The 27,705-nt window shown below is 48.4% G+C and overlaps 1 protein-coding gene across 7 annotated transcripts; it reads right to left on the minus strand.

Annotated features, from left to right (window-relative positions):
• Positions 1-625: 625 nt before the first annotated feature.
• chd3 (chromodomain helicase DNA binding protein 3) lies at positions 626-27,444 on the minus strand. 7 transcript variants are annotated; one of them, XM_047049175.1, is made up of 41 exons: positions 26,780-27,440; positions 24,642-24,775; positions 24,324-24,506; positions 24,098-24,222; positions 23,681-23,919; positions 23,340-23,491; positions 22,955-23,084; positions 22,543-22,718; positions 21,798-22,079; positions 21,384-21,587; positions 20,930-21,147; positions 20,506-20,637; positions 20,247-20,343; positions 19,849-20,040; positions 19,264-19,464; positions 18,908-19,045; positions 18,682-18,803; positions 18,017-18,190; positions 17,411-17,552; positions 16,809-16,940; positions 16,225-16,342; positions 15,651-15,775; positions 15,118-15,349; positions 14,898-14,951; positions 14,471-14,640; positions 13,963-14,140; positions 13,330-13,395; positions 12,928-13,013; positions 12,657-12,790; positions 12,328-12,472; positions 11,968-12,130; positions 11,678-11,805; positions 11,094-11,313; positions 10,793-10,927; positions 10,559-10,690; positions 9,923-10,031; positions 9,571-9,703; positions 8,447-8,642; positions 7,067-7,230; positions 6,697-6,823; positions 626-765 (listed from the first exon to the last, which is right to left on the minus strand). In XM_047049175.1, the coding sequence occupies exons 1-41, from the start codon at positions 26,943-26,945 to the stop codon at positions 662-664; spliced, it is 6,258 nt and encodes a 2,085-aa protein (XP_046905131.1). In that variant the 5' UTR covers positions 26,946-27,440; the 3' UTR covers positions 626-661. The 7 variants fall into 7 exon arrangements, with proteins under 7 accessions (XP_046905131.1, XP_046905129.1, XP_046905128.1 ...); XM_047049173.1 differs by having other exon boundaries at positions 13,330-13,416; positions 26,780-27,439; XM_047049172.1 differs by lacking the exon at positions 626-765 and adding an exon at positions 3,558-4,442 and having other exon boundaries at positions 26,780-27,444.
• Positions 27,445-27,705: the final 261 nt, after the last annotated feature.

Consider the following 27,705-nt stretch of genomic DNA (forward strand, 5'->3'; position numbering starts at 1 on the left):
TTTTCAGAGGATGGATGTTTAGAGCAGTGTTGAGTAGGCCAGACAGTTCACACGTTAAATCATGCAGCTTCCTGTTATCGCTGGAGACCAGAGGGTCAATGGTCAGGTTGTAGGTGTCTGGGGTTGAGGTTCTGTGAGTGGTTTGAGTGAGGTTTCAGAGGTAGGGGAAGGGTGGAAAGCTCTGTGGGAGGAGTACTGGTGTGAGGCAGATTACGGGAGATTGAGCCATCCAAGGTATTTGACTGCTCGGACCTCAATTTGGTGTGTCTGTGTGTGTACTGCGTATGTGTGTGTCACTGTTCCAATAAGGAGTGTTAGTCTGTAGTGTATTTGACAAGGCCTGTTCTAGAAAATGCAGTGTTTGTCAATGTAGAACAGTTTGTTACAGGTGGCAGCAAAGACTGTCTTAGGGACATATGGTAAATACATACTAACGGTTTGTTGGTTAGATATTAATGAAACCCCAGCTTTTACTCTTTGCATAACAAATGTAGGATTTTTTCCATTGGAAGTCAAGTTTACTTAAACTTACCACTGTAGTGAAATATTATATACTCAAAACCTAGTCTAGTTCAAGTGACTTGAAAGAAAGCACTGTTTGTATGTAAGTACTGGATGTCTGTTCTATGAATAGTAAGTTGAATAAGTGTGTGTGTGTGGTTCAGTCGTCGATACAGATGACTTCTCCGCTGCGCTGCTCCCTCCTGCTCAAGACAAACTCTGCCTCCCTCTCCTTCTTCACAGACATGGGAGGACCGTTGAGCACTGTGGGGAGGGAACACACACACGTCAACATGTAGACAAACACACACACATACACACACACACACACAGCCAAAAGCACACGCCTGTTTGATGTCTTCCAACAGACCGCTTACTTCTACATTCCATGGTTAACAGAGGTTACAGTCGTTTGGCTTTGAATCCAAAAGAATGAGCTGTACCATGAACTCTTGATAGCGAGTACATGAGAAAGAATGAGGGAATGAGAGAGCAAGATAGAGAAAGAGGGAGAACGAAAGAGAGAGAAAGAGAGACTGGGGTAGAGAGAGAAACACAAAAAAGGGACATATTTTCCATTTAAATGAGAGAACAATGTTTTTATTGCTGCCAGGGATGAATAAGGAAGACAGCCTCTTTAATGATAACGTTTGCATATACAGTACATTCAGAATATGACTTACTCCATAATATATGTTACATATTAACCATTATGATGACAATAATACAAAAACCTATAGCTAGACATCTCATAGATTTTTAACAAGGGGTCCGAGGAAGGAAATGGTCCTGGCAAAGGGCCCGTTCACACAGCTGCATAATTTTCACACACACACGCTCACACACGCACGCACCCACATACACACGCACACACACAAACACACACACAGACTTCAAGTTAATGAATGGGGAACCACTGACTGCTTTCCACCTTGCACGGTAGATCATTGCTACAGTACATCTTGTCCACATTGAGATGCCTTCCCAGTAGCCTGCCAAGTCCATCTAAGACCCCATCGCGTGTGTGTAAGAACACACTAACCAAACAAAGCTTCAGGTATGTTGCTTTAGACCTGGCTGCTACTGTAGCAGCAACTCGCCCACCACTAAAGCAATTAGAAACCCTCCCTCACTGGAAACAGACCCCTTGTGCACACAGAGAAAACGCCACGCTGTATTTGACCTCTCCGCACGCTAACGATGCTAGTCACACAATGAATAACTCGCAGCTTGGCCCGCAACGCAGCAGTCCGTGTCTGTCCCTGGCAGAGCCAGGCAGACTGTGTCTGCTTGGAGTGCACCCGTGGCCTTTTGCCTCTCACCCTGGGGAGACATTAACTGTCATAACAGAGGACTCCCGATCAAAGAGGTGATATGCGGTGCGAGAGAGCAGGGAGGTGTAGTGCTGTCACTTGGCGGTGCTTCTGCAGCTGTATCGGTACACACACAGCCAGAGAGAGAGAGAGAGAGAGAGAGAGAGGGAGAGAGACTAGAGGAAACGGTATGGCAGCCTGCCAGTGGGGGGCCACTACAGGAAAAGGAGAACTTACTTCTTGTGTGTGTGTGTGTGTGTGTGTGTGTGTGTGTGAGGGAGAAGATGTGATAAAGAGCTGCTAAATACAGCCGAATCGCTGGCAAAAGAAAACAGGAGATAAGGTTGTGGGAGAGAGGAGGAATGAGGGACAAGTGAGGGTAGAGACAATAAGAGTGAGCAAGCGAGTGAGAGAAGGAGAGAGAGAGCGAGAGGGAGCTGCAGGAATATGCACAGTGCTTGAATGGCTACAAGATAAGTGACCCCCCCCACCCCCCACCGTGACCCCTATGACACACTTCACTGGCTCTTGAAATGCATCCAGGCACATCCCCCCTTCTCTCGTTCACACACACACACACACACACACACTTTGACTCTCATCTCTCTCCCTTTCTCGTCTCTCTCCCCCGCTCCCCCGACTCCCATCCCGCGCGCTCATCCAGCACTCGTCCGGCGTGCACTTTTCACCTCTCTGCTGTCAACCCCCCCCCCCCTACCCTCCCCACCCCTCCTTTCTCTCCCCATCCTCGTCTTCCTCTCCTCTACCTGGGCTTGCAGCCCTCCGGCAGATGTTCGAAGCTCAGTGAGTAAGCGCTCAGCGCTGCTGGCGTACAAGCTGCTCAGCGGCGGCTTGTCTAAACAGCCAGTGGCCCGGGTGTTAAGGTGTGATCTATCATTCACCTAAGAGAGGAATGAATCAAGGGCGGTTCAGGGTGGGGGGGTGGGGGTTGGGTTGTTTACTGTATGCCAAACTCCCAACACAGTTGCATGTCGGTGTGCGTCCTGTGTGCGGGCATGCCCTTTTGTTGTATAAGCTTTTTGCAGAGCCAACCTTACCCATCTGTATTTCCCTCACCCCATTAAGGAATTTGGTCCGACAGGTCGAGCCACGTTTGTGCCTTGAGAAACAGGAAATGCCACCTGTAGGCACTGTTTTTCCACAAACACACACAACACACACACTCTACTCCATGCTCCTTCCAAACCCCGTGTCCCTAAAGTGACCCCCGAAAGAGAGGTGCTACATTAAATAGGATTTGAAATACAGTACTATCGTGTCAACATTGACTCCCCATTGGTCGCTGTGTTACCTTTTTCATTAGTTTGTTACAACATGACAGTTTCTGCGTGCACATCTGTGCTCCTTCACACTTAGGTTTTAGATTGCCAAGGACAGTCAGAAGTCAGAGGATCTCGTTGTTGCTATGTTATACTTAAAAGCTTCCTTTTTAAATTTAGGTTGAAACAAGAAAGTATAGGTTTGTCCACTTCCGCTTGGTTTTGGATTCTTGCGCAGAGCAGGATAGGGAGAAGCGTTTTTTGTTTGTTAATTGTGTGTAGTCTGGATTGTTTGAAAGATAAAAGAGGGGGATGGGGATAAGGATTGGAAGACTGAGAGGGATTGTGGAGAAATAAAGGAGTGCATGGTCGGAAGAAGGGACCAGACAAGCCAACAGATTCAAAATGGCTCCGGAAGAGACGTGCAAAAAGTTGTTGGGAAAAACGTCAAATTTCTCTTTTCTTTGCATTTTTTCTCTCTTCATTCCTACAGTACATTCTTGAACCCCCCTCTCCCTTGATTACATTAACATACTCTCGCTTTTGCTTGTCTTTCATTCCCTTTTCGCTCCTCTCCAACCATTTCTCCTCCAGCAGACTGGGGGCCTCTCTTAGAGAGCCCCTTGCTCTCACTTCCACTGTGCATAAAAGTACAAATAAAAAAAGACATCAAAATAGGTTGAGGTCAGACAGATCACCTCTCCGACTATCACTCTATCCATCCGTTCCATTTGATGTCGGAGAATGAGGTTCTAGTCTCTTATTCCACCTCCATCCTTTGAGATCCCTTTCTCCCCACTTCTTTCCAATCCAGCATCCTTATTGTTTTCCTGTATTTTCCCATTTTCCATTCGTTTTTGTGCCGCGTCTACCTTGTCCGTGTCCATGTCCCTCCCTCACCCCCTTTCCCAAGTTCATGTTCTCCTTCGAGGTGCTTGATCCATCTCTTTCTCTGTTGGATCCCATCTCTCCATCCGCTGCCTCTCCCTCACTTACATTCCAACGCGGTCCACGTTTGACTTCAAAGTGCATCGTCTGCTCGTTCCTTCCCTCTCTCCTCCTTTGTCGGAGTCTCCCCGCCCCTCCCTCCATCCTCTGTCCTTCTTTAGTATAGGTTTCTCCCTCCCTCCATCCTATCAGGGCTTCTTGGGGCGCCCGTTGCGCGGCAGATTTTCCACGGTGTTGCTGAGCCGGTACTTGACGATGATGCTGTGCACGGTGGACTTGGGCATCCGTAGCTCCTGCCCGATGGAGCCCTCCGACTTGCCGTCCTTCCAGAGGTCCACCACGCGCTGGCGCTGCATGACGTCGTGTTCCTTGGTCTTCAGACAGGCCCCCCCGGCGGCTTCTGTGGGGGCAGACAAGCGGCAGACTGTAGTGGAGGCTGGGAGGGAGGAGGAAGGGAGAGAGGAGGGGAGGGGGGGGGGAGGGCAGGAGCGCAGACAACACTGGCTCTCATCGCCCCTCCATTTGAACTTAGAGTCCTTCTAGGGCGCTCAACTGCGGAGACGTTTCCTTAAGGTGTTATGGAAATGTGGCAACCAACGCAAAAGTGGTTACGCTTTCCAAACGGCAATGAGACCGGGGGGCTTGGGAGTGAATGTTGCTGACAGTTGACAGAGTTTTCGTGTATATTGAGAAGCACAAACAGAGGACCGCTTTGAAAAGTCCAATGTCACGTTACATTTGGCTTGATGTTGATAGAATGCAGTCAGTGGTGGAGAGAGAAACAGTCGGGCGATCTGTTCTTTTTCGAGGCAACTTTGTTTATTTGAGAGGGGGTGAGATGGCCAGACGATCTCAGGAGAGTACTGTTGACGAGAGATCACAATCTGGACAATTTGTTGTTTCTTTCTGTCAGTTCTGAACTTTCACTCTCTCGTCTCCCTTTACCTCTCACTCTCTTTTTCTCTATCACTCTTTTTTGGACTCCCTTTCTGTAGCCTCAACATCTTGCCCTCCCTTTCCTCTTTCCCTCCATCGGTCTCTCTGTCCTCTCTTGGCTCACTTTAAACAGGGGTCACCAACCAGCGACCCCATTCAAAAACCACAAATGTGGCCCCATGTTGAGTTTATTTATAGCCTGTGGGAGTTCATGGCGTTCAGACCGGGCCCAGACTGTTCAGTCTTCAATCGGCATTCGGCTCACCACCGTCCACTCCAACTCAACACCCACCCATGGAGGACGGGAGCGTGTGAGCTGCTATTCCTGAACGCCGGCGTACAAGTCACGACAAGATGTTTACATAACCAAGTTCTCTGCGGTTTCTGTCCTCTCGAAATACCTTTGGTCCCATGTCCCTGGGCCGAGAGCATCTTGGCATCCACAGACACTAACACGCTGTAATGACATTTTCTGAAAAAGCTCTGCATCTCCCAAAATACTATATCTTTGACAGATGTTGGAGTATGCAATTACATAAATCAAGATGTACAAAGTTTGAAGGCAGCGGAGGACTGCGTGTTGTGGTTTGCAGGGTAACACCAGGAGGGAATATCAAGTTTTACGGGTTATCTTTGTATTGTATCTCTTAATCAAGACTTTAAACTCTAGAACACACACATACGCCCCCGCCCCCCCCCCCCCCTCCCACACACACACACACACACCATCTAGATGTTTTTGGTGAAAGTAGGCTGATGCCCAACAAATTAAAAGGCAAATATATTTAAGTACAGGTTGTGTGCTAAGAAACACTGCAGAACCGGTCAAACTATAAAACTCTTGTGGAGAGCTTGAAGATTGTAAAGTTAAAAAACATTTAATATAATGAATAAGGAACTCTGTAATAGCCCTGTACAAAGACAAATAAACATCTGCAAATGTCCTCAAACCTTTTGGTTTTTCTCCAAAATACTGGAGAAACACAAACATTTCTTCAACAATCCAGCATTCTTGCACACTTTCAAGTAGGCCATTGGCAGAAATGTTCTGAGGGCGGAGTTAAAATCTAAACGACAATCTGTCAACAACATAGACCCCGATAAAGATGTTTACACTGATTAAGTGCAGCTTCTAACTTATTTTGTCAAGTATTCCAAATAGAAATGTTAGAATAATAACCCTAATCTTGTATTGTTTTGCTGCTACAGCTGTGAATGTTTCATTGATATTCGACTACAAAATGACCATATAAAGATAAGTTAAGATCGAGGGCATATTTTGATAGTTTGACCCTTGAGTGTACTGTACCAAAGCAAGAAGTCAGCTTTCTTGAAACAAATTGCTCTTACTGGAGTGAAATCTACACACATCAGTCATACCCAACATAAGCCACAACAACAGACATGACATGGGAACAGTCACTGTCCATCTGTATTTGACTAAAGGCTACTGACTAGTGGGGGTGGCAAGCATGTCACATGACCTGTATGACTCACTCACACTCTCCCGAACACACAAAATACACCGATGACACATTCCTAAAGATTTTCAAAGTGTCAAAGAGACACTTTATTTGACCTTGAAAGGTAAAAAAACGACTACTGTTCCTTAACTGTAGTTAACGACTGTAGATAGATAACCATCCCAGTGAGAATGTTTCATCTGTGCTTTTGGAAAGCCACAGTCTATGAACGGGTGCATGGTGCTGACCACTGACCTGATATGAAGGATCCAGGGGGCATCTGGCTGTAATTGCCGCCACCCATGGGGAGGCCTCCCGGGGGGGCTGGGGTGAAGGTGGCACCGTAGTTCTGAGGGGTGGCGTAAGGTCCAGGAGGGATGTGCTGGGGGGGGGGGGGGGAACACTCAGTGAGCAGACTTTGGAACAGGTCGAAGTTTCTTTTTCGGATTGTCAAATATCAAGAGCCTCAAGTCTCGAGCGTATCGACCCCTAAGTCTAGTGTGTGTCTACGGAATCCTTCTGTGAGTGTGTCCATGCCTGATGTCTTGTGTGTGGTCTGTGAGAGTGCAGGGGTGTGTGTTACGTTGGCAGGTGTCTGGGTGCGTGTGTGTGTGTGTGTCCTCACCGGGGGGGTGTGTGTCTCCGTGCCCTTGCTGGCTAGCCTACTGAGGATGCTCCTCTCGGACATCTGCAGGCGGGAGGCGATGGGCGGGACCCGCGACAGCGTGGCAGGAAGCCGTGTCACGTCGGCCTTCATGTCGCTCAGTAACTCCTCAAGCTGGTTCAACACTAGCATCCAAACACATCCGTACGTCAAAAAGCTGATGGGCCGCTGATAGCTGATCATAAACTACTGACAGCTGGGGTTTCTCCTTAAATATAAATATTAATCATAATAATAATAATACATTTTATTTGGGGGACTCCCTTCAAAACACTCAAGGACATCTTACATAAAATGAGTCTATATAGGTGAGTTCAAAGAAACTGTGGAGGTTAAAAATAAGTCTAAAATCAGGGGACAGGTCAAACAAATACATGGAATACGGGTGTTTTTGAGGAATGATGCGAATGAGGTGGCTGTGTCTGCCTGTTGTATGTGAGGGGGGGAGCGCATTCCAGAGTTTGGGTGCAGAGCAGCTAAAAACACCATATAACATAATAACCATAAATAGCTTTATAAAATTCTGCATTACTGCTTTACAGTGATGATATGTATGTGGCATTGCACATTGCTGGTGTTATCTACACTGGGCACCTTATGGCAATCAACCATTTACTTGACCAAGAATTTTGCGCCACCAACACATAAGTGAATGTAAATGTAGTTAAGATACAGGAATTGATCTGGCTGATGTCTGACGGTGGCCTTGTACAAAAAAATAATCTATTATATTGGTGTAGTCCAAATTATTTAATGGAGAGAGTCATTTTGTCAGTTTGAACCCGATTTAAGGCAAGAAGTGTTTTTTGTTTGTCAAAGGTATGGAAGACATAAACAACGTACGAAACAAAACTAATTGTGTCAGTGTCCTTTAAACAGGATGTGACAGTGCTTGAACATACAAAGTATTGTTGCACATCAACTATTATTAAGATTGTCTCTAATGGCTTTTTTCTAATGTCTTACATAAACATACAGGAACTCCACAGAGAAAGGATGAGGAAATGTTTTGAAGCAACAAACAAGTTTGGAGAGAGTGTAACCCTATCCTGCTGGTGTTGTGAAATGCTATCATTTGGCATTCACGCCATGACAGCTTTTGGACAGACTTACATTTACATTTAGTCATTTAGCAGACGCTCTTATCCAGAGCGACTTACAGTTAGTACAGGGACATTCCCCCCGAGGAAAGTATGGGGAAGTGCCTTGACCAAGGACACAACGTCATTTGGCACGGCCAGGAATCGAACCAACAACCTTCTGATTAATAGCCCGACTCCCTAACCACTCAGCCATCTGAAACACCCACGCCAGACACACGCACGTGCACCATCCCCTCACCCTTGTGTAGAACCGCGTTTGCAGGCTTGTTCCCAGCCAGGGACTCCTTGCTCAGGTGTTGGTGGGATTCAGCCAGACATTCGACCTCGGCGAAGCGAGCGTTGAGGGCCATGGCCGGGTGGGAGGGGTCCTGGGTCATGTTGAGGTAGGCTGCCCTGCGGAGCTGCTCCTCGATCACCAGGGCCTGCTCCAACAACTGGGGAAGAGGGGTTGTGATGATAGGGAAATCACATTATGATTCCAGTGATAGCAAATCAACAAATAAAACAAATAAAATACAGACGCTAAGAGAGGGAGAGAGATGGAAGGAGAGAGAAAGAGAGACTGGCAAGCAGACACAGGCAGGCAGGGAGACAGGCAGACAGATAAGGAGAGTGACATGTCGTCTACAGTTGTTGGCTGTATCTACAGTGTGTTTTGGCTGCATCTCTTGGCAATATCAATGCAAGAATGTATTGCCAGTGCACGTCTTATTAAACGGAATGATTTGTTGAATTCATTTGAGACATTTTCAAGACAGAACGATTGGGAGGTTGAGGTTCACGATGACTGACATCCAAATGAACAAGAACAGACAAATTCACGTTTGGCCGTAAAAAGAATAAAGGGGGCGAAGAGAATGAGGATGTTGGAGCATGTGAGACGGTCGAAAACAGGATGAGTGCTGTTTCACAAACGCTGTGCTCAGCACTACCATCATCCCTCCATCTGAAACCTAATCGGTTATTATTTATCTTATTTTTCATTTTTAACTCAGTCAAATTAGCAACGCCACATACAATGTTCACTTTATAAACACTTTGACATGCTTGCATATTTCTTCACGTAACCCATCCCTAAACGAGTGCACCTTATGGGGTTGGAGAAAAAAATGACAGGAGTGTACCTCTCCAAGCATAGACATGTGTAACCCCTTATTTGATGGTAAATCAAGTGATGTCGTCTGCTAGACACACAGGCATAAACTGTTTGCGTACGAGGACTTCCTGTATTCCCATTATAAAGACAGCAGTGATGTGTGGGTTGGGAAGGGCCACTGTGAGGGGTGGAGGACTTGGTGTATTGACCGTATTTCCACTACTTCACACTAGGCTACACCATCTTGTGTCATCCATGTGTCCCACCTTGAAGCGCCGGGCAAGGAACTTGTTCTTCATTTCTAGAAAGTTCCCCTTGTTGGCCTGCGACTTGAACGGCTCGTTGACAATGGCGAACTGGGGGTCGTTCTGGATGTCCTGCCATCGCGCGTACCCGTGACTGCCAGGGTCAAGGGTCAACACACTGTAGAAAGTACACCTTCCCTACAGATGTATGGAACCAGAATGGCATCATCAGGACCTAGCCTTAACCACTGAGGGAATTCAATAATCCCGAGCTGTCCTTTAATGCTAACGAGCATAGTCGTGAAACGCTTCTGTTGTTGCACACAAAGATAAAAAAGCAGCGCAAGACCGTGGCAACAGCTGTCAAGGATACAGAACGATTCCCGCCAGCAGCCAGAAGTCGTGTCGCCGGTGCCAGATGTCGTTCATCTTCCCCGAAGAGATGGCCGCCCTCTCCTCGTTCTGCCACAGCGTGTGGAGCTCTGCAGGGGGACGAGACCCGAGACAACCTAGCATCAACGCTAGCTGTTAGCATCAACGCTAGCTGTTAGCATCAACGCTAGCTGTTAGCATCAGCGCTAACAGGGCGTCTGATAAAGCGTCAGACAATGTCGGCGTAACCTGAAGTTAAATGGGATGTAAACAACAACAACAAACATGTAAACAACATCAAACATGTAAACAAAATCAAATATGTAAACAACAGAAACTATGGCGCTGGAAGCATTCTGTTGTCAGTTCCACGGCATGCTGTCACAGTTAAATGAATGTCGGTTTTATCACAGCACTGAAGGTACATATGACTCAGGGCGTGTGCACTTTTGCAAGTGGAAGGATCGATGCGCCCCAGTGAACCAAGTCAATGAAATGCAGTGCCAGAAAAAGGAGCTGTAACATTCCGAACAATTCATTACAACTGCACTTCATTCCAGCGGATGTGGGAAACGGGGGCAAACCCATAAAGGGGGACATGTGACGGGTCGTGTAACGATATGACAGGAGCGCGTACCTGTAAAGCCCCCGTCAGCGATGTTGAACATGAAGCGAGGACGCTCCGTGGGTAGTTTACCGTTCCCTCTGGCGACCTCCTCCTTTGGCCCTTTCACTTCTTTCCCGGGATCCTTTTCACCTTTTACTTCCTCTGTTAACAAGATAGACAAAACTGAGCATACTCGGTTCTGAGGATGGATGGGTGGATGAATGGAGTAATGGAGTGATGGATGGCCACCGTTTGGTCACCTACCCTTCTTCACATCGGAAGGCTGGTTTTCCACTTTCTCCTTGCTCCCCGTCGTTTCCGTTGGGGCGGCAGCCTCCTCGCTCTTCTTCTCTTTCTCCTTCTCTTTCTCCTTCTCCTCCTCCTCCTTCTCTCCATCTGCTGGGAGTGGCACAAGAATCAAACGTACCCATCAATTGCTTCGATGGATCAGAGAGACTCTGCTGAAACCTTCCTCAAATCAGCTCTAATGAAGCACTGGATGGGAGGGACGTTATGGAGGGCCTTCCAGACAGAGTCTCCCTGACTGTACAGCTGCTGGTTCTACCTGGCTTGTCGTCTTTGACCTCAGGCCCCTGTTGGGGTGTGTCTTCAGCGCTCTTCTCCACCTTGATTTCCTCCTCGGCGGTTTTTCCCTCCGTCGGGACAGGGGTGGATGGGGCGTCGGCCATTTTGTTCCTCTCCTCTTCTTTCGAGTCGCCCTCTACATTGTCATTGGATTTACCAGGAGAGCCCTGTGGGGACACTTCAGTCCCGGCACGAGGCGGCTGAGGACAGAAATAGCACGGCTTACCGTTAAGTAAGATCGCGGCAACGAAATTGCGGCAATCTCTTCTTTCATGAGAATCCCACGCATTTCACAAATGCTATTCATACCGACAGAAGCATAGGAAATGTCGTGTGAACATGATGAAGATGAGATAAAACGGTGTTGTTCCCCAAGGGAAAGTCAAACAAACGTGGCAAACAAACAACCCACAAGAGGACTCGACAACAACAGTTATCACAGCATAGGACAGTAACCCCCCCCCCCCCCCAAAAGCATATGTAAGCAAACCCCTCTCACTGCTTATGGTACCTGATTATACCTTGCTGTGCGTGACTTGGTGTGCAACATCTGGAGCCTCTCACCTCCCCAGAGTCTGTGCTCTTCCTGCTCTCCTCCTTCCCTCCCTCCTCTTTTTCACTCTCAGGTGGGATATCCTCTTTCTCTACCTCCTTTCCATTCTTCTCTGGCTTCTCCACAGGTGACGGGGTGGCTAAACACACACACACACACACACAGGAATTATCGTCATTAATATCAGTCAGAACCAGACTGCCCTCTGCTGGAAATGCGGGTATAAACCGCATGTCTGGGTGTGTCTAACAACATGTGTGGATGTGTGTATTTACATGTGTGTGTGTGTGTGTGTAGACACCTGGTTTGGAGGTGCAGGGGGTGTTGTTGCAGCTGGGTTCGGGGGTGGGGGTGGCGGTCTTTATGGCGGGGGAAGAGGCCCTGGAAGACTTGGAGTCCACGACCACCTCGGGCTTCAGCTCTGGAAGGCTCCAGCGGCCGTTGATGTGCTCAAACTCCTGGATCTGAGGACAGGGGAGAGAAACTCAACCCCACTCAACCTAAACACTGGACGTGATGTGTGACCGTGTCCTGTCCCATAGGAAATCCTGTTCTGTTCAAAATGTTTTGTTAGGCCTCATCGATTTGTCATTCCAACACAGTTTTTCCCTTGAATCCCCTCTCCTGCTCGAAGCTCGTGGACTCTGTGTGGCCCCCTCACCTTCTTCTTGACCAGGGACATGACCCCTATACGGGTGAGGACAGGCTGGCGACACAGGCCCTCCCGAGGCACGCCGTCGGCGAACGTCTCGGACCCGTCGGCCACCGGCTCGCACAGGTGACGCATGAACAGAGAAACGTACGCCCTGAGAGGAGGAGAGATGGGGGGGGGGGGGGGGGGGGAAGAACACGGACAGCAGAATGAAGGAGAGACGACAACGACGACAGTTTCGCTCCTGAGGCGCGTCAACGCGACGGGCCGGCTGGGTTCTGCGGCGTCCTTGTGACGTCTCGGCGACGTCTTAGCAATGTCTCGGTAACGTCACTTACTTGAACTCCTTCTCACTCTTGCCCCTCAGGTCTCGTACCAGCCACTGGCAGGAGAAGGCGTCCTGAGCGGGCATGCCCCAACGCATCACTGCATTCAGGAAGGCTTTCCGCTGGCGCGTGTTGAAGCCCAACACCTATGAACAGATGGCAATGGACACACTGTGTATGTTCATACATATGTCATAGCAATGGGGAGATACCTCTGACTAATGAATGAATGGACCATGAGTGGAGGAGTTAGAGGAGGAGAACTGGGGGGGGGGGGTCCCACCTCGAGGTTGCCTCCCACTCTGGCCAGTAGAGGGGGCAGTGGCTTGTCCCTTTCGTTCCTCATCTGACGACGAGACTGCCTACGACCTACAGAGGGAGAGAGAGAGAGAGAGAGAGAGAGAGAGAGAGAGAGAGAGAGAGAGAGAGAGAGAGAGAGATGGAGAGAGCAAGAGACAGAGAGAAACAGAAAGAGAAAGAGACAGAGGGAGAGGATAGAGACAAAAATGGAGAGACAGAAGTAGAGACAGAGAGAGAGAAGATAAACAGAGAGAGAAAAAGAGCAAGAGAGATGGCTAGGTGAGAGGTGTTCCAAGTCAATCCAATTACCCAGCCATTATGTCTGTGAATATCGTCATGATTCAGACATAATCATTGCATTATGTTCCTACAGCCTCATAGCTACCTTCTGGCCTCTCGTCGAAGTCTTCGTCCTCCTCCTCGGAGCCCACTGAATACTCGGACTGGTTATCTGAAATATCAGCATGCCACTCTGAAACAGCACATGGTGTTCTGTCAATAGGCTAGGCCCATTCACCATGTCTACATTAGCAGTCCCATCCATTTACAAAGGCAAACCTAACCATTAGAATACCCAGACATTCAACGAACCACAACCCTAGCCTGAAACAGTTGCAGCAAATTGGCAGTGCGGCGTAGGACTTTTTAATGTTGTTAGACTATAAATAAGGACTGCTAAAAATAAAGGTGCGAATCAGATAATCATGCAGCTGCATCATAAAAAGAAACACGATACAGCGCTGTAAAGTTCATAAGGTAATTAAAATGCAATCCAACATCCATCTTCAGACATCTTCACACAAGTGAGTAAATCAACCCCCCCCCCCCCCCCCCCCCCCCCCCCCCCCCCCCCCCCCCCCCCCCCCCCCCCCCCCCCCCCCCCCCCCCCCCCCCCCCCAACGTGTCCGGAACAACTCCAAAGACTGCCCTGCAGACAAATGTCAGGACGCATTCACATTCACGGCATCCTCTTCCAGAACATTCTGGGGGAGTTCCTGTGGGCCCCCTCGGCCTGTACCTTGGTCCTCCTGGGCGGCGTCGTTGTAGTTGACAGGCTTGCGGTTCCTCTTGCCCTTGCCCAGCTTGCTGGCCAGGTCTTCCTGCTGCTGCTCGTAATGGTGCCTCAGCAGCTTCTCCCAGTAGTCCGGGTCCACGTTCTCCTCCTGCTTGATGATCTCCCGCTCGATCTCCTCGATCTAGACACACAGGGGGAGGTACGCGGGGAGTCATCGGAGATCCGTTTCATTTCACGTCGTGTTTAATGGGACACACCTGTATTTGTTCACTTCAGTCGTTTGAAGTATTTTATTCTTATACTTACTTCTTACTTAATTCATACCGATTTATGAGAAAGGAGTTGGAGAGAGGGACAAGCGTGGAACAATAAACTCAGTAAAAATAGGAATGCGGTTCAAAACGTGAGATTTTCAACCGTTTTTTTTCCGAAATCTCCCTCTTCCCCCACGATGATTTCCTTTCGGTCTCCCTCGCTCCCTCTCTTCCTCCCCCTCCTCCCCGTCTCTCACCTTGTCCTCCTCCCGCACCATGTACTGGGCCACCTTAAAGGAGCTCAGGTACTCGTTCATGTTCTGCATGTCCGTGTCGTCGGTGGCGTCCTGGCTGCGGTCTAGTAGCCGCTCGATGGCGCCGCTGTCGTAGTGGATCACGCTGCCCTCGTCGTCCCTGCTGTCTCCCACTGGACGCCGCACAGGACAACAGACGCAGGAAGAGAGACGGACGTGAATGGAAGGCTTTGAATTAACGACGAATCCCTCATTTATGTCTAAGTTTGGCTTATCTCACTGTCTGGAAATGATGAGTGAGCCAATTATTGAGAGTGTTGCCATGGGAAAAAATACAGTAATAAACACATAACAATTGTAAGATGTCATTTTTATATTTTCTGACAGAGGGCCAAAAGCTTGGCGTATGAAATTTGAAATGTTCACTGACTGAAGGTTGTGGAAGCTCCTTTCTTTCCACGTTTCAACGAACTGCCTCCAGAACCTTCGAAAAAGATTGTTGTGGGTGAGAGACTTTTTGTGTACGCACCATAAGTGCAGCAATCCCTTAAGGGACAAACTCAAAAAGAACACAGCAGAATTGTAGCCCCTCCCCCCCTCCCCCATGTCAAAGGTAACCCTCCCCCTTCCTCCTCCTCCTTCTCCCTCACTTTCGATCTCGTCTTTGAAGAGCTCCTCAGTGCCAAACTTGAGGATGTCATCCAGCTCCTGCTTGGTCATGGAGCCGGCCTTGGAGCCCAGGCCTGGCCTCACCACCAGGTGGGTCAGCATCATCTTCCTCTTGGCCACCTGGGTGATCCTCTCCTCCACGCTGGCGCGCGTCACAAAGCGGTAGATCATCACCTTGTTGGCCTGGCCGATGCGGTGGGCTCGACTGAACGCCTGGGAGCGAAGGGAGGCGAAGGATAACAAACCGGAAGAGAAAAAGAGAGACAAACATTGTTGTATTATATAAACTATATATACAAGTATAAAACTAATATTATGGTAGCGAGATGTTCTGGAAGGAGATGAGTGGCCACTCATTGAATGACCACGGTTTTAACCCTGTTTAATGTTTTTTTTAATTTTTTTTTAATATTTTTGAAACGCTGTTTCAACTCAGTTGTGACTGATCCATACAATGAAACTGCTACAAGATCGACAAAGATCACACTGACAGACAGCCTCTGTGTCAGTGTACCTGGATGTCATTGTGGGGGTTCCAGTCGGAGTCGAAAATGATGACGGTGTCGGCTGTGGCCAGGTTGATGCCCAGACCACCGGCCCTGGTGGAGAGCAGGAAGCAGAACTGACACGCTCCAGGGGCTGAGAGACAGAGACACAGAGAGAGACAGAAAGAGAGAGAGACAGAGAAGAGAGACACAGAGAGAGAGGGGGATAGAGAGAGACAGACAGAGAGACAGAGACAGAGAGAGACAGAGAGAGATACACAAATAGAGAGACAGAGGTAGAGAGTGTGAGAGAGACAGGAGACAACGAGACAGAGACAGAAGGAGACAGATGAAAGAAAGAGAGACAGAAGGAGAGAGACAAACCAAGATTACATGTAAAAAATGTGACGGTCTGTTCTGTAATAGTTGATATGTTATGTCATACCCATGTACCATAGATAATATTTAGCAACTCTCAACTTTGTACAATTTCTTGGAACCACTACTAGAAAACAATTCTCTGAGGACAATTCTTGAATAACAAACGTTGTTTTCAGCCATGTCACATAAATAGTGCGGCAAGAAACACAGAGTTGAACCCACCGTTGAACCTGTCTATGGCTTCCTGTCTGAGTGCCCCTGTGACGCTTCCGTCTATCCTCTCATACTTATAACCTTCAAAGTCCAGGAAGTCCTCCAGCAGGTCCAACATCTTGGTCATCTACAGCCAGGAACACGAGGCGGCCACAGAGAGAAAGAGGGAGGGAAGGAGAGGTATTATGTGTGCAAAAGAGAGAGGCAGGCATAGACTTCCATATTCATGTCAGATCTGCTAAGCCTCGGTGGACATACTGTGCATTGTCCTCATAAACGAGGACATCCTGGGTCCCATATAAGGTATATCATGGTATGTGCTTTGGCTTCAAAGATGTCCCCAATAGTGAGTCAGATGGCTGAGCGGTGAGGGAGTCGGGCTAGTAATCAGAAGGTTGCCGGATCGATTCCCCGCCGTGCCAAAATGACGTTGTGTCCTTGGGCAAGGCACTTCACCCTACTTGCCTCAGGGGGAATGTCCCTGTACTTACTGTAAGTGGCTCTGGATAAGAGCGTCTGCTAAATGACTAAATGTAATTAGTATGTTTATTCCTTGTGTATCCCGTACATACTGTGTGTGTGCGTGTGTTTACCTGAGAGAAGACGAGGACACGATGGCCCTGGTCCTTCAACTTCCTCAGCATATTTTGCAGCAGCATCAGTTTCCCAGAAGCCTTTGTGAGGCCCCCTCCCTCGTACGCCCCGCTCGCCGTCTTAGGCGCTTCCTGCACAGCAGCACAACAACACGGCCGTCACACGCCCACCCCGTGTCACGGTGAAACGCACGGCATGCATGTGCACTCCAAATGAAATGCTGTCCGTGCTTATTCGACTTGCAGTTCTTTGGAACAGAAATATTAACCCGTTATAGAGTAACTGACGATACAAAAGCCAGGTTCATAGGGAAACAATAATTGTTTATATATTTTTTAATGTACTGTCAAACGTATTTTCACAAAGCCTAAGTTCGCCACAAGATGTCACTTGACTGCCATTTCGAGGCAGATACAGAAACGTTGGCAGCAATATCGTTGGCTAGACTAATTGTATAGACAAACTGTCTTGTCAGGAGAATGAGGCCAGTGGCTAAATGGGTTGGTAGGAGAAAGAGGGTGCAAGAGAAGAGTTCAAAAATATGGATTGAAAGTGTGTGTTTTCAAGGCCTGCGTCAAATGTCTGGCAGTGCCCGTCTCACCATGGAGGCCACAGGGAAGAGGTAGGGGTGGTTGCAGCACTTCTTGAGGTCCATCATGATGTTGAGAAGAGACACTTGGTTCCCTCCCCCTTTAGAGTTGAGAGCCTCAAAGTTCCTCGTCAGAATCAACTTGTAGTATTTCCTAACCGAGCAGAGATATCAATGAATCAATCCACCGACGCTATGTTTTTTATGGCACATTTCAAAAACACAACACAAGTTGACCAAAGGGCTTTACGGTCCCAACGTTACGAAACACCTATCCACATAGACAATCAAATCGAAAACTCATCACTATTCAGTGCATCCATGCATTTAAGGACAATTATAAGGAACATGGGGAGAATGTTTGAAACAACACGTCTAAGGATCTAATATGTAGCAGGAGGCTATTCAAGAGGAAGATGGATATTCCATATGAAGAGAGCTTGTTGCTTATTGGACTTCTTTTATTTTCTCCTTCATCCATCCGTCCGTCCATCCATCCATTCTCCCTTCCCATCAACCATTCACCTCGCAAAAAAAGGGCATGCACGCCCTTTTTCCCCCAATCACATCCCCCCCCCCCCGCCACAGTCTATCCACCTGTCCCGCCCCCCTCCTTACTTCTGCATGGGGCTGAGCTCCACGCGCACAATCAGCTCCGTCTTGGCCGGCATGTTCTTGAACACGTCCGCCTTCAGCCTCCGCAGCATGTGAGGCCCCAGCAGGTCGTGGAGCTTCTTGATCTGGTCCTCCTTGGAGATGTCCGCAAACTCCTCCAGGAAGCCCTCCAGGTTGCTGCGGGGAACGGCGAGGGTTGCAGAAGTGGGGGGTCGGGGGGGGGTTAGGGGGTCAGTAACATTGCACTACTGTACCTCACTGTACTTCGCCATTAGGCTCCTGTATGGTCATTGACATTGTCACTGATCTGCAATTTTGCACTATTGTACTGTACTCCACCTCGGTTAGAATAGGTTATAGGGTTGTAATAGGTATTATGTGCATTTAGGGTTAGTATAGTGTATTATTTATTGTTATCTGTATAATTAGGAAGTTTCACTTAATTAAGCTCAGCATAGATGTAAATGATGTTCTGTGTACTTATATGTTATGTTATGCCAGGTGCTTGCGTTGTCTTGTCTTAAGAATTTCAGTGCCCGGTCTGACCTTGTGTTGTTCTGTGTACCTGACAAATAAAAGACTTGAACTTAGGGCTCTTCGTATGTGTGTGCTTTGTTCCGAGTGGCTTGCCGACTCGAGCGTGCTGGGCCAGGATGGCGGGGGCTCACTTGAAGCGGTTGGGAGTGAGGAAGTTGAGCAGGTGGAACAGTTCCTCCAGGTTGTTCTGCAGGGGGGTTCCTGTCAGCAGCAGCTTGTGGTCAATCTTGTAGTCGTTCAGACGCCTGAAGAACTGACACGGGAGAGGAGGACGCGGTTGTCGAATCAAACTGGGATCACACGCGCTCTCGCACACAAACACACCCGTCCACACACGCACAGACACGCGTGTCCTACCTTGGACTGGTTGTTCTTGAGGCGGTGGGCCTCGTCCACAACCAGGCAGGCCCAGTCTATAGACTTGAGAGACGTCTGGTCTATAGTAACCAGCTCATAGGACGTCAGCAGAACATGGAACTTGATAGGGGCGTCTCTCTGGAGAACGGAAGAGAGAGGAAGAGGGGAGGAGAGAAAGGGAGGGAGGGAGATCGAAAGGGAGAGAAGAAAAGAGAGAGAATTCATTTTCATTCATTCAATTCAGTTTTTTAAGACAATTGATTAGACACATCCAAAGAGCAAATTCCTCTTTTCTTGCCCCCTCTTTCCCTTCCTTTAACCCCTCGCACTCCCTCATCCCCACTTCTCTCCCTCACCCTCAGCTTGAAAGCCTTCTTCCCTCCCTTGACGGCCATGTCGTCGAAGGAGAACTCGTTCTCGCGGATGACCGCCCTGCTGTCTTTGTCCCCGGTGTAGGTGAGCACGTAGAAGTCCGGAGCCCACATCTCAAACTCTCGCTCCCAGTTGATGATGGTGGAGAGGGGAGCGCTGACCAGGAATGGACCCTTAGTGTGGCCCTGGAGGGGGAAGGACCAGTGCTCTTTAGTGACAGAATGAGTAGGCAAACTAGAGATTGCCTCAACTAGAGTTGATCGTTAAAATTTGTTCAATTGTGAAATTAATTTATTCAACGGGATTCCACATTTACATTCATTCAACTGGCAGGTGCTTTAGTCCAGAGCGCTGTGCAAATAATGTGTATAAACAGCGGCAGTTTCAACGGGGATTAAGAAATTCGAAACTAGAGGTGAAAACATACACTTGTCGGAGTACATCCTCTCTTAATCTGCATGTACACAGATACCCAGACACAAGCAGACAGTCTCCCCTTCACTCCCTACACACACAAAGACTCCCACCCACCCACGCACACACACACACACACACACACACAGCCGTACCTCTTTAAAGAGGGAGTAGAGGAAGACGATGGTCTGGATGGTCTTGCCCAGGCCCATCTCGTCGGCCAGGATGGTGTCGGTGCCCTGAGCCCAGGAGAACCTCAGCCAGTTGAGCCCCTCCAGCTGGTACAGGTGCAGCGTGCCCCCCGTCACCGACACAAACTCCGGCTGCTCCTCGTACTTGATCGTCGGCTGTTAGGCCGGGGAGGGGACGGCGACGACGACGACAATGGGGCGGTCATAAAAAAAGGAGGAGGAAGAGAGCATGGGGGAACAACGGGATCACGTGGATTGTCGCCGACACGGATGACAGACGAGACGGTCGTCGATTTGGAAACGTTGGCATTGTAAACTTTGCGCGTCCTTGGGGAACGCCAGGTTTGATCTCATGAACTCACGTCGTTGACGGGTGAGCCAGGAGCCTCTTCGCTCTCCTCCATCCTCACGTTCCTCATCCTCCTGGGCTTGTCTGGGTCCTCCTTCATCACCTCATTCCTGTGACACACGGGAAAGAAACTATATTTCCCATACTGTAGCTGTTGTTTGTAGGAATCCCTCAGTAGCAAAAAAAAGTAGTCAAAAAATGGAACCCAAAACTACTGTTCAATGTATGTGTGTGTGTGTGTAGTCCATGCAGGGCCTAGGCCAGGACAGTACCTGTGTCTCCAGTAGTTGGCCTTGTGGATGGCAAACTCGGGGATCTCCAGGTCATCTCTCTCCCATGTGCACTGGTCATAGGTCAGATCTCTCCACTTGACCAGGTAGTGGTACACCCCCTTTTTATCCAGACTGGGAGGCACAACAGCAGCAGGCAAGTGAACATGACGGGAAGATGGTGATGGTCCTCATTTGAGACATACACAGACTCAAACACACACTAGTAAAGAAAGAGTCATTGAAATGCCGATCAAACGCTTCAGTTGGACAAGTGCGTGGTGATTCTACCGGAGGAATTCATCCATTCAGCTCAGTTGCACGGGCTGTTTAGACAAATGGAGCCTTTGATGAAAGTCGCGAGCACCTGCTGATGCATTCAGCTGCACACACACACACACACACGTACACTCACGCACGTACACACCTGTGGTTGATGATGCGGTGGATCATCATCCATTCAGGCTTTATGTAGTATCGGTAGAACCTCTCTTCCAGGGCGGCATACTGGGGGTCTTTCAGCCGTCGCTTCTCGCTCTTCCCCCCGCCCTCCTCGTCCCCGGACCCGTAGTCTAGCGGAGGGGGCTCGTCCATGTCTGTCTTCCTCTGGTAGTTGCGGAACATCACCGAGTGGAATATCTCCAACTGAAGCGGGGTCGAGAGAGAGGAGGAGGAGGGGGGATTGGAAGGAGGAAGAATGGAAGAGCAGAGTTTGAAAAAAACTAAAATCCTGTATGTGTTGAACACATCCATACACCTCATCCAGGCGTCCCAGGCCATCCATGGAAGATGCTATCCTCCTCTTTTCCACCTGTCCTTCTCTTCTTTTCCTCTATCCCTCCTTCCTCCTCGGCCCCCCCTCTTCTCTCGGCCTGTCTTACCTGTAGCTCAGTGATCCACGTGCAGTGCCAGTAGGACTGCCCCGCCAGCTTGACGAAAAACTCCCTCTCTGCCCTGCCCTTCATAGGAGGCGGAGGAGGGGCATCGGGCAGGGCGTCGGGGGGCGGGGGCACAGGTATGGGGGGTGGCGGCTCGCCCCATCGCCAGTGAAGGATCTTCTGAACCCGTCCTTTGATGTGGGGACACTAGGGTGGAGGGGGAACCATAACAAACGGCGTATGCATTTATAATCCATTTCAATTTTCGGATATCGTCACACTGTGTTACCGCTACCCTTTTTTTTTAAAGACGAAACAACAGAATGGAACGAAACGTGCAATGCTGAAAGCCGACACACGCTGGGCCTAGTCGCCACCATTAGTGTTCCACGAGGCACGGTAGGAGCTGTGACTCACAGTGCATCGTGGGCACAGCCACTCTCCGTTGGGGATCTCTGGCAGAGGTGGGTTGAGACAGTGGATGTGGTAGGAGGAGGTGCAGGTGTCGCAGCATAACAGCTCCCCTCCGTCCTTGCACACCCGGCAGAACTCCATGTGGTCGTCGTCCTCCTCCTCCTCCTCCTCCACCCCCACCGGCACCCCCCCGGCCCCCGCCTGTCCCGCTGCCCCGTCCTCCATCTCCTCCTCGAAATCTTCAAACTCCTCGTCCTTTGCTTCCCACTGGATCCCTTCTTTCTCCTGGAGGAAAAGGAGAACATCTCAGTGAGTCAGATGGCTGAGCGGTGAGGGAGTCGGGCAAGTAATCAGAAGGTTGCCGGATCAATTCCCCGCCCCGCCAAAATGACGTTGTGTCCTTGGGCAAGGCACTTCACCCTACTTGCCTCGGGGGGAATGTCCCTGTACTTACTGTAAGTCGCTCTGGATAAGGGCGTCTGCTAAATGACTAAATGTAAATGTAAATCATGAGCGACACTCAACACAAATGTGTGAGCAGTTAGGAGGCCCATATGAACACAATGTCGAATTCAATATTATGTATCGCTAGCACCCGGTTAGAACTGTTTGCCCAAATAAACCTCCTCATCGTCGTCCTCATTGTGAACAGCAGCATCATCGATACCATCACCTCGATCACCGCCAGCATCGGCGGCATCGCTATCTTGACAACAATCACCCCCATCGAAGCTCCTGCTGAACTCACACAGTGTGGACAGCTCCACTTGCCCTCCGGAGCCTTCTCCAGCTCGGGTTCCAGACACACCAGGTGGTAGGCCCTGGGGCAGGTGTCACACAGGATGATCTCCCCGCCCTGCTGACACACCTCACAGTAGTCCTGGTGGTCCGTCTCATAGCCGTCCACCTCCTCGTCGCCCATCACTGGGCGGAGGGAGCAAGAGAGATGGAGGGAGGGAGGGAGGGAGAGATAGATGGAGACCGGGAGAGAGATGGAGTGACAGAGTGACACATGGCAGAGAGGAGACAGATAGCCGAGAAACGCAAAGAATAGGTGAGTCTAGAATACATTGTGAGAGGAAGCAATTGTAAATCAAGCTAAACGTCCGAAACTGTCGCGATCGTCGATCTCCGGACAGGTTCAATCGAGTTTTGTTTACTTTTCTTCTTTTTCTTGGCCGGCCGTCCTCTCTTGTTCTTCTTGGGGCGTCCGGAACTATCTGAGCGCACTGATGAGCTGTGGACACTGGAGTCCTCCTGCTCTGACTCCTCCTCATCAACGTCCTCACTCTGGGGGCGGGGGGGGGGGGTCAAAAAGAGTACATTTGTGCGAGGATAGTCATGTGAGTGAAAGAGAATGACAGGCTAAGAATGTGTACGGTAGATAGAGGAAAAAAAATATAACAATAACAATATCCCGTTATACACAATCGGGCAGGAAACCGATTAGGTACGCAAAACAATTAAATTGACTCGGACACATGCTTCCACATCCTGCATGCTTCCATGCATCCTACAAGATTGTGCTGTTCAGCGTATACACACCATATTGATACTCACTGAGCAGCTCTTCTTCCTCTTGGCGCCTATGGCTCCCAGTTTGATACGGATGGGCGCCATCTTTTTGGCCTTAACAGCAGCGGCCTTCTTCTTATCTGCAACACGAGGACTCTTACTGCGCTTCTTATAGCCAGGGCCTGGGTGAATAAGAGGGAAGGGGGTTGAGGAAGGATGCAGCGCATGACACAGGTGTGTTGTTCGGTGACAAGATCGAGGAGAAAGGATTGCGTCACCGTTAGACTTAGCTCGAGGCTAATTCCATTTGGATTCAACCCGCTTTTCCCGTAGCCTTCTTGGAATCCACATCACCGACGCCCTCCACTAACCTTTGCCCTCTTTGGTCTTGGCCTTCCGTAACGGGGGCGGTTGAGGCGGAGGCTCGGGGGAGGCGGCTGCCGCGGAGACCTGCTCGGCGACGGCGATGGCAGCAGCGGCGGCGGCGGCGGCCACAGCGGCCGCGTTGCCCTTAAAGGGGTTGTTGGTGCTGAACTCTCTCCACTTGGCGCCCAAGATGGTCATCATCTTGGACATAGGGATCTTAGGGTTCTTCTTGGCTATCATGGGCCTGGGAGGAGATAGATGGGGGAAAGGTGTTGGGTATTGAATGATTCTGTTGTCTGGGATGCAATTGTGGTGAAAGCTGAGGATTCTAGAAGGCAAATGGAGGATAGTGCAGTTGACATTGTAAATATTTCCCCGCAAAACCGAACTTTAGTCGGTTCAGGCAAAGTCCACTACAGTACCTCATGAACTGGCTGAAGGCCTTGTAGTTGGTGAGTGTGTGATAGTCGTCCTCTGTGAATGTATGCTCGACATCCTCCAGGCCCCACTCCTGTGCCAGCTGGCCTGAGGTCTTCTGCTCTATTGGCTGGTGTGGGGAAACGACCAAACAGATGTATGAGATGTAGGACATGTCAAAATTAGGGTGAGGGGGAAATAGACCAAAACTCATGCTCATGATTTTTCTACCTTTGTGGTTTCTTCATGGCTGCTGTCCCTGTCGCCATCATCTTTCTTCTTCTTCTTGGTTTTCTTTTCCTTCTTTTCTTTGTGTTTCTTCTTCTTCTTCTTCTCGCCAGATCCATAGTTGCTGGCTGCGCTGTCTGAGTTTTCACCATACTCCCCCTCGGAGTCTCTCTCTACATCACTGTCCTATGGAAGGAAAGAAAAACAGAGGGAAATGGAGAATAAGCCTCGGAAGACCAAGTATGGTAGACATTTGTGAAACTCAAAATGCGCTTTTTTTAACAGGCCTACAAAGAATGTGGGAATATTAAACAAGCTTACGATCTTTTTTCGTTTCTTTGCTTTTGCTGTTTTCCCTTCCTTTCCCTTTTCTTTTTTCTTGGTCTCCTTCTTCTTTTTTGGACGTCCTTTCTTCCTGCTAAACGTGTCCTGTTCTGAAGCCTCCCCCTCTTCCTCTGTGGAGACAGGAGTATTGACATTAGCATTGTGAGTGAGGTTAAGACTGAAAGGGTTGTGACTCAAACCATATTCATTATAATATTTTACAACGACGTATTCACATAATCTCCTCAGAATACAATTAGGTACAAGAACTACAAGATGACATGATGAGGTAATGACAAGATGAGGTGATGACACCAACATGCTTGTTAATAACATTTGTGGCCTATTACAGATTTAAATGATACCTTTGTTCTTGTATTTAATTGACTGAGTTAGTAGGCTCCAAGTCACCGTGCTCAAAGTAAATTTAGATGATTTTGCCCTAAAAAATGTTAATGTGTTTTGAAGGATACATCATATTTGAATAACTAAGTCACTGAGCATGAGCTTTATTTTCATGTAGGCTGCTGGCTTTTTATACAATTATACCACTGAAAAAACTGTTTAATCTATCAGACAAAAGAACATGGCGTTTTACATGTTCGTCGTAGTATTAAAGGTTGTTAATGTTCCTTTATCATTTAACTAGAACTTTCAGCAGGAAAACACTTGATAAAAATCTAAGTAAGAGAAAGACTAGCATAGCCAACAATACAGACAGATTGAAAGAAACAGAAGCATCAAGGGACAGAGGAAATATCCTCAGCAACAACTATCGTTTGCGGTCGCCATTGTTTCCTAGTTGATCCAATATGTTCGATTTTTTATTCTGTCTTGGATGGTGACACGCAGTGCTAGCCCATGAAGAGCTTTCCTCATATTCCCGTTGATTTCTGCAGCAGAGTGCTGCCAGAGGCGGCAGCAATATGCACTCGGGACTCGGTGATTCTGAGGCCGCAAGCGAGAGACAGTCTGGTGAACTGAACTGTCATGACTCCCTCCCGTCGTTAAGTCCTACACCTGAGTCTCTACTGTTTACGGTCTCTACCACCAGAGAAACCGCTGGAGGGAGGTCGCAATTGGGTTCGAAGCCATGGCTGCAAGCGCACTAATTGATTTACGATTGCGCTTGCCTCATGACACTTGCGTCGTAGGCTATACAGTCTATTTAGTCATGTTACATTCTAAAGGCCCTAGAGAAGGTCATCGTCTGTATTTAACTGTAGCCTATATTTCCAGTGACATATATCTGACCTATAACTTTTACACAAAGCTACAGTCCAATGAAATAACCTAAATACGCATATGCTGTTGTTCCTTTGAGACACATCGTAACTTTTTCAAACTGAAACTTGAAGGAAAAGGCTATAGCCTACACATTTGCCACGACAATTGCAGATGGTGCAACCATGATTCTGTGATCGCCCAACATTCGGACTGCAAAATACAGTTCATTTAACCTATACAAACAGTTGAACAGGACCTATTTTTAAACAGCATACGCTAAGCCCAAGGAGAGATAACAAAAGTAGGCTACACTAACGCAGAGCTTGAAAGTGTCCACATTGTTAAGTGTCATATCCTGAACCGTCCCTGTCAGAGCGACAGTGGGAAGGGTCAAGTTTATTTACCATCTGTCACACCAGCACTCCACTTCGGTGTTTCGCGCTCAGACCTCATGCGCATCAGTATTCTGGACACTATGAAGATATAAAGTAGTCTAGGTTTTATTGCGTGGAGTCCATGTTTTCTGCCAGTGGTGTCGTAAGCTTTACCCTTCAATGCGACCTATTAATTTTGCGATAATCATTGAAATGTATGAATCTAAAATGAATATAAGCAGAAGAAGAACCGCCCCGAAGAATGTATACTGCAAATAGCAATCAAAATAGAAAAACATGAGCAAACGTAAGTTGGTTCGAAGTTTAGATAGAACTCTTTATTATAGCACAGCTGCGATCTCCTATATGAAGCAACGGGAGCGCAACCAATTATATTTGCAGCAACAGATTAGTACGACCATGAGCAGTAGAAAGACGTCGTTGTATACTTTTTCTACAATTTGGTGTATGTGTCTATGTGTTTCTATTTTGTATGCGCGCTCCCGTGTCTTTCGCCAGTCTGTGCTACTGTACCTGGCGCGGGTAGTGTTGCAGTTTCCCGAAGCGCCGCCGGCGAGTTTATGTCGCTTGCGTTCTCGTCTGGATCTCCGTCGTCCTCTTCTTCTTCATCAAAATCTCCTCCCTCGGAATTAACCACCATGCCCTCGTCCTCTTCACAGGACCGGAGAGGAGAGGACATTATATTCCTGTCATCGGCTCCGTCCTCGAATTCAGAAAGTGTATTCCTCCCGAATTATGATATTTATTTAATATTCAAATCGACCAAGAAAAAAGTGGGGGGCGTTTTGGAATATTTTACACTACAAGGCAGAGAAACAAAGATGGCCGCCCTTATATTTATTTTTTAACAACCTCCCCAATAAGAAAAATCCCCTTACATAAAAAATGGCTGACTATATTATTTCAGAACGCCCCCCCTCCTCCTGCTCTCCCTCTCTGACTCTAACTCTCTCTCTCTCCCTCTCTTTCTTCTCACTCCCCTCCCTCCTCAAAAACATTCACATTGTTACAATCAAGGGGGTGTAGCATGTTACATTGTTTCTTTTCAGTTGTTCCCCCTCGATAAGTCAGTAAGCTAGACTTGATACAACTGCCTCATTAAAGAGGACATGCCTTTGGCTCTGGCTTTCTGCAATGCAGTACGGGAGACAAATCTATCAAATATGGCCACCTTAATATTCTTAAAGGCCCCCACCATGGTATGAAATTATTTTGGAGCTGTAGGGTTGTGTGAGCTGGGGAGGGAATGAGAGGGGGTTGGGAAAATCTGCCGCAGCCATGCCCAGACTTACATCAGATTGTATTGCTTAAAAATTAACCACTTGTGGTGAGGATAAAAACAATGCAACATGCAAACTGTATTTATATCTACTGCACCTTCATATACAAACCCAAAACACATTTATGGTATGATTCTTGATTTGGAGAATTCAGTTCAA

The sequence above is a fragment of the Hypomesus transpacificus genome, chromosome 25 (genome assembly GCF_021917145.1).
Source record: "Hypomesus transpacificus isolate Combined female chromosome 25, fHypTra1, whole genome shotgun sequence".
Classification (NCBI taxonomy): Eukaryota; Metazoa; Chordata; class Actinopteri; order Osmeriformes; family Osmeridae; genus Hypomesus; species Hypomesus transpacificus.